General features: G+C 59.4%; 1 protein-coding gene across 1 annotated transcript; it reads right to left on the reverse strand.

Moving 5' to 3' along the window:
- Nucleotides 1-299: 299 nt before the first annotated feature.
- BHLHE23 (basic helix-loop-helix family member e23) lies at nt 300-5,988 on the reverse strand. The gene is made up of 2 exons (XM_066386363.1): nt 4,319-5,988; nt 300-681 (listed from the first exon to the last, which is right to left on the reverse strand). The coding sequence occupies exon 1, from the start codon at nt 5,971-5,973 to the stop codon at nt 5,293-5,295; it is 681 nt and encodes a 226-aa protein (XP_066242460.1). The 5' UTR covers nt 5,974-5,988; the 3' UTR covers nt 300-681; nt 4,319-5,292.
- Nucleotides 5,989-7,026: the final 1,038 nt, after the last annotated feature.

Consider the following 7,026-nt stretch of genomic DNA (forward strand, 5'->3'; position numbering starts at 1 on the left):
GAACAGACGCCTCGGTTCATTCAGAGACCCCGTCGGGCGTGACTCACCGGGCGACCCCTGCTCCTCACTCGACCTTCCGCTCACGCAGCTGCGTTCCAATGCAGACTGGATACACAGATAGGAACACATGGGCCCTGGGCCCCCAGACTGGGACCCAAACCAGCACAACCCCCCTCCCCTTCTTTTAACACAGGCAAAACCCCTGCAAATCAAAAGGTCACTTGGCTAATAAGTCGAGCCTCTCTGTATTTATGGTGACGTGGGTTTTGCCCCTCTGGGGGCTCTAAGTTGACAAGTGCATCTTAACTTTCTCATTGTACGGGGCAGGCTGCTGGAGGGACATGGTCACAGAGCATCCCGGAGTTCCCGAGTCCCCCGTGGAGGTAATTGTTTCAGAAATAATTTAATACATTGTAAATCCCTCGAGTTCCATCCCTTCAAATGGGATGCTAAAAGCGATTAAAGACTAGAAACATATCCATGAGCAAATTCACATAAATTGCTGTAATCACTCAGCGGGATTAACCAGGGCTCAGGGGCCTCCGCTCCCCGTTCCCGAGCCCGGGGTTCCCACCATTGGCGGAGGGCGGGGTGAGGATGCTGTTTCCACCTCACCCATCTTTTTAGGAAAACGGGGCTCGTCCTTGATGAGCAGATGCCTCTTCTTTTAATGTCCCCAACCTGAAAGGGAAGGAGACATGGATATTTAATATTAAAAAAAAAAAAAATTTTTTTTATTATTGATGAGAGAGAAACATCGATTCGTCGTTCCATTTATTCATGCACTCGTTGGTTGATTCTCCTATGTGCCCGACCGGGGATGGAACCCACAACTTGGGTGTGTGGGGCTGATGCTCTGAAACCTGCTGAGCTACCCACCCCGGGGGCCGAGATACGCGTATTTGACAGAGCAAGCGTCTGGACTGAGACGCTCATGAGCTTCCGTGTAAGGCACCACGAACTCCCTGCCGACATCGCCGTAAGTGCAGAGAAAACCCCATCTTAGGGATGAAACCAACAAGGGCAAACAGTTGGAAGCAAGGTGGCCGGCCTGTGTGTCTGCTCTGAGCCCGGGCGGGCTGTCTGATGACACGATACTGGGGGCGTCTCCCTGGGGTGGCGTTCAGATGCCAAAGCCTATTACAAAAAACCCAGTTTGGAGGGAGTGAATTTCATACCTGGGGGACAACACAGGTCTCTGGGTATTAAGGGTCTAGGGCATCACTGCCAACGTGGGGCCTCACCGAGCAGACGGAAAACCTCTCAGCAAACAGTTTGGTTTTGTTTTTGTTGTTGTTGTTGTTTTTTAAGATTTCATCTATTCATTATAGGGGGGGAGAGAGAGAGAGAGAGAGAGAGAGAGAGAGAGAGAGAAGGGGGGAAGAGCAGGAAGCATCAACTCCCATATGTGCCTTGACCAGGCAAGCCCAGGGTTTTGAACCGGCGACCTCAGCATTTCCAGGTCGATGCTTTATCCACTGTGCCACCACAGGTCAGGCCAAACAGTTTGGTTCTGTGCGGGCACGGTGGCTGGCAGGAGGGCCACCCAGACAGAGCGGCATCAAACCCCAGGGGTGTGAGAGGACTCAGTCCACAGGAGGGGGTGTTTTAAAGAGAAGAAGAAAGGGCCGTTGTGTCTGTCCTGGGTCACCACCTTGTTCAGTAATCTGCACGCCCTCTTTTCCCACCTGGCGAGCTGGGGGTGGTGTGCTCTGGGGCCAGCAGGCATGCCCGCCGGTGAATGGAGATAAGGCACAGGGCTTTAGCCAGGCTGCTGGCCTCTCCTGACCTGGCAAGGGACCCCTAAGGAGCTACCGACCCCAAGCACCCCTGAGCCTGGCTTCCCGGGCTCATAGCCAGGGATTGAGTGAGGCCTTGGCCAGCGAGCTGAACAAGCAGCAGCCAGGGTGACCACGTCCTTCATTCAGGTGGACGAAGGCTATGTTGGCTTCAAGACAGCCCCTGGCCTGACCTGTGGTGGCGCAGTGGATAAAGCGTCGATTTGGAAATGCTGAGGTCACCGGTTCGAAACACTGGGCTTGCCTGGTCAAGGCACATATGGGAGTTGAAGTTTCCTGCCTCTCTCTCTCCCTCTCTCTCTCTCTCTCTCTCTCTCTCTCCCCTCCCCTCCTCTCTAAACTAAATAAAATTTTTTAAAAATCTAAAAAAAAAAAAAAAAAAAAAAGACAGCCCCTGGCCGGAGTAGAGGGACCCAGATTTGTCTGCCACTGGCCCCCCGGCTTGGGTGTGGCTGGCCACCACATGGACACCACTGCTCAGTGGAAAGTGGACATGGCTCTTCTCGCCGCCCAGGCCCTGGCCGGACTTGGGGAACCCGGGTTAAGGAGTAACAACAACCACAGGCCCTTTCCTGTCTGTCCAGCTCTAGAATCTACTCCCTGGATCAGCTGACTATTATTAGAAGCAAAAGGGGACACCTGCCACGGGGCTGGTTCTAACATGTGAGACACGCTGGATTTTGAAGACCTTGTGGGGGGGAAAAAAAAGAAGAAGAGAGTAAATAATCTCTCTAATCATTAAAAAATACTGCTGACATGTTGGCACGATCCCATCTTGCCTGTGTTGGGATGAGTAAAAGTTATCGTTAAGACGAGCAGGTAAAACTCAGTTTTTCACTTCACGTCGTCATTTGTTCCGTGTGCCGCTAGAAATGTACAATTCCACAGGGGGCGGGCACTCTCTTCCTAGCGGGCGGTGCTGGTTCAGAGGGCCGTGGCCAACATCCCGGTGCTGGGGGCACGTCCTCATGGCAGCAGGCACGCCCGTCGTCTCACCCAAGACGGAGCAAAGAACGAGCCTGTGAGAAGGCCTTCTCCAATCCCGGGCGTGCACGAAGCTCTCCCCGCCACCCCTTGGGTGGTGCCGGGGGAAGAAGCGTGAGCTCGGGTGGGCAGGGGTGTGGTGGGTCCCTGCAAGCCCACCCATAGCCATGCCCAGCAGTACCCGCAGGACAGCCCTCGAGTCACCAAGCCCAGAGCCCCCAGCCGATGTCCCCAGAGGGTCTCGAGCATGAAACAGGCGCCTCTGGGTGGCACAGGGACCTAGGAGGGCCGGGCTCTTCGAGCTGAGAAAGTCCTCCAGTGTCTGGGCTGTCCTAGTTCTAAGGAGTCTGTGCTCACACTTGGGAGAGGCCAATGGCATGTATACTGATGGGCCAGCTCACTTGATTGGCAGCTCTGTTGAGAAACCCTACCTCATTTCACTTTGAAAACTGATCCGCTCGCCCCCCAGTGAAAGGCATGCCGGCACCAGCTGGGGACGTAGATGAGCAGCTTTGCAACTTTGAAAAGTTTTAATTTGATTTAACTTCCACTTCAAGTTATTAAAAAGCTCTATGATTAGTTAAACTGGTTCTCTTAAAAATTGTCATTGATTTTTTTTTTTTTACCCGAGAGATATTTTCCTTTGCCTTTTCTGATTATTTCCACGTATCTGTTGCTCACAGATCGCGACCTCCACACCTCGGAGACGTTATTTACACTCTGATTCCGAAGCACGCCGTCCACGCCGACCCAGTGAGCTGAAAACTGAGATTCTGACGAGCCGTCACAAATGAACACTGACTTTGACATTAGAATGTGGTCATATTTAAACAAATCACGTTGAAATAAAAAACACTGTATTCTGAACGGAAATGATGTCCTAAACGTGTGTGGTCTTAACCAGCATAAGCAATTCTGTCTCGGGTTATAAGTAATTTGTAAAGTGGACCGGGATCCCTCTGAAATGACCCCCACCGCAGGGAATGACCTTGAGCTAGCTAGTTGTCCCGTCTTCAGTTACCTAGCGGGGATCAGAAATGTTGATTCCAACGCATAGCTCTCTGAGTGTGCAAAACTAATAAACTCGTCTGTTAAGGAGTGGGGGTAGGGGAAGGCAATGAAAAGAAAATGAAGATCGAAATGAGCAGAAACCAGTATTAAGCATACGTCTTTATGAAGAAGACTTGAACCACACACTTCGCTTTGCAAATATAAAAGAGCCTTTGAAATGTACTAATTAAAGCTAAATGCTGTAGACAGGCGGTTTTCTGGGGCGGTAGTCCTCTCGCCATTAGCGCAGTATTTAACGACAGCTGAGAAAATTGGGTTAATAAAGCCAGATATCGTAGCAGAGCCGCTCAGGCACAAACGGGGCGGGCAGCGCCGTCTCCCCGGACGCCCCCAGGGCTGCGTGCCGACGTGGCACTCGATGGTGGCAGAATTCTGAGCTGGACACCGACAGAAAAGAGAAGCAGGCGCCCCCCTCACCTGTCGCACCTGTCCGGGCTCGAGGTCCCCACCAGCAGCGTACTCACCCGTGTCCGACCTCCTCCCCCCTACAACGCGGGGAAGATGGCCCGTAGGGGGCTCTGCCCGGTCCCCCGAGCTACACCGGGTCCTCTCTTCACACCCTACGGCCAAGTGGAGGCGCAGGCGCTGCGGACTCCTCTTCCGAGCAGCGGCCTCGGAGCGGAGGGGGCGCCGCAGTCTTCATCCAACTCCACCACGACCGCGCCGGGGAGAGCGATTCGGCGGGACTGGGAATGTCTGGGGGGTCCAGGGGCTGTTTAGTTTAGGGAACAAATTCCGCAGGCTTGGAGGCAGCGGGCGTCGGCGTCTACTCACCACTCTAGTTAGGCAAGAAAATAAACATAAACGCAGACTTGGGAAAACCGAAAAGCCATTACTCAGCCCTTCCTGGGTCGGAAGACCAGCTCCTTTGCAAACGACAGTTGCGGGCCAAACTGAAACACATCGATTGAGGGGCGCGCAGGGTCGTGGAGCCGGCAGAGGCGGGAGTCGCCCAGCGCCGCGCGTCTTCGGGGTCACGCTCATCCAGAGAGCGGCCCTGCAGTTCGGCAAGAAAGGCAGACCCGGGGAACGAGGACGCGCGCTAATGCGAGGGCCACGACCCACTGAACAGGGTATACTCTCTGTCCCTGCGTTCCGCGAGTCCCGGGCTGCTACCCGGAACGGAAGGGCCGTTCCCGGGGGCCGCGCCAGGCCCCGCTGCCGCTGTAGCCTGGTCTTCTTTCCGAAGCTGAGCCCCGAGGCCCGGGGGGGCGTTGGGAAGGTGCCCAATGGACGCTTCGGACCCCAGGCGTGGATTCCAGGGGCCCCACTCAAAGCTCAATCCCGGTCCAGACGGGCTTTGCGTTTCCCGTTGCCCCAAGCTGTTCAGCGCGCAACCCGCTGGGAGCAAGGTCGGGGTCCGGGCGGGGCGGGTGACACAGTCATCGTGGGCAATGTGAAATGGAGGGCGCGTGCGGAAGGGGGTGGCCCAGGGCTCTTACAGTTTCTCGTTACAGTGTTTGCAAAGCGCCGAGGGAGTCCCGGAGAAGGCGGCGCACTTGTCTGGGCAGGGAAGCGTGGTGCCCGCAGTGAAGGGGTAAATCGCGGCCTGGCTGAAGGGCGCCAGGGGCGCGGCGGCCACCGGCGCGCCCAGGCCCTGGCCCTGGTTGAGGTAGGCCACGAGGCGCCGCATCTCGTCCAGGGCCTGCGCCTGCATGAGGATGTAGTTCTTGGCGAGCAGCAGCGTGGCGATCTTGGAGAGCTTGCGCACCGACGGGCTGTGCGCGTAGGGGATGACGGCGCGCAGCCCGTCCAGCGCGTCGTTCAGGTCGTGCATGCGCCGCCGCTCGCGCGCGTTGATGCTGAGCCGCAGCGAGCGCTGCTCCCGGGGCCGCCGCCGCCCGTCCCCCGCGCCCCCCGGCCCGCGCCGCCGCCGCCGCCGCTGCTCGAAGGCTTCGTCCTCGTCGCCGCTCTGCTCCCCGCAGCTCTCGGCCGCCGCAGCTGGACTGCGGGGCGCGGGCGTCGCGGGGAGGTCGCCGCCCAGGTCCGGTGCGCTGTAGCCACGGGCTGCCTCGGGCCCCCGGGCCGCCCCGAGGGCGAAGCCCGCTGCTGCCGCCGCCGCGTAGCTGTGGCTCAGCGCCAGGTACGCGTCCCCCGACAGTGACTTGAGCTCGGCCATGGCCACGCCGCCGGGGCCCGCCCAAACCGGCCGCTGTCCCCGCCGGTGCGCTGCTCCCGACTCCGCGCGTCCGTCCGGCTCTCTGTCGGCCCCCGAGCCGCGGCGCTCGGGCCTCTCCGCCCGCCTCGGCCCCGCCTTCGGCTCCTCCCTCTCCTCTCTCCTCTCTCCGCCGCGGCGCGCAGGGCCCGGCCCGGGGCGGGCTCTAGCGCCCACTGACCTCACTCCCTGTTTTAAGGAGCCCACGCGCCGCCGCCGGGACTCTGCGTTTGTCCAATCAGAGCGTACCTGGTGACCGCCTCTTCCCGAGCCGGGCTACTCCTGCGGTGCAGAGCGACCCGCAAGGGTGCAGGGGTGCGGGGGTGGGGGTGGGGGTGCGGGGGTGGGGGTGGGGGTGCGGGGGTGGGGGTGGGGGTGGGGTGGGGGTGCGGGGGTGGGGTGGGGTGGGGGTGGGGTGGGGGTGCGGGGGTGGGGGTGGGGGTGCGGGGGTGGGGGTGGGGGTGGGGGTGGGGGTGGGGGTGCGGGGGTGGGGGTGGGGGTGCGGGGGTGGGGATGGGGTTTCAGGGACGGAGCGCGCTGCAGGTCTGGATGGAGATGGGTGAGGGGCGGCGCGACCCGCGGGCGCTTTCCTCCTTCTCGGCTGCGTTCTCCGCTGCTGCCTCCTGCCACCCGCGAGGGTTGCCACCGCAAAACACTCCGGTCCCACGTGGACATCATACCGGCCCCCTTGGTCCTCGGTCCTTCTTGCAGGCCCCGCCCAGGGCGTCTTGGGCGCCCCGCTGCCGCACAGCCGGGTCACCCGAGGGCAAACCGCGCGCGCTCCTGAGACTGTGCAATCGCCGAAGGCCTTCAGGGAGACATGTTCAATTAATTATGTGGTCAGGGGGCGTGGGGACACTTCCTCCTGGGTGTCCCTCCAGGCCTGGCAGAGTTGTGCGGGGTGAAAGGGGACCCGGAGAGAGGTGGGCCAAGCCCACAGGTACCCTCAGGCCAACACCAGCGGTGGGGGCTGAAGGGTGGGGGCGTGGCTGGGGACCTCCTACCTGGGGGAGCTCA

This window comes from Saccopteryx leptura, chromosome 5 (assembly GCF_036850995.1).
Source record: "Saccopteryx leptura isolate mSacLep1 chromosome 5, mSacLep1_pri_phased_curated, whole genome shotgun sequence".
In the NCBI taxonomy this organism is placed as follows: domain Eukaryota; kingdom Metazoa; phylum Chordata; class Mammalia; order Chiroptera; family Emballonuridae; genus Saccopteryx; species Saccopteryx leptura.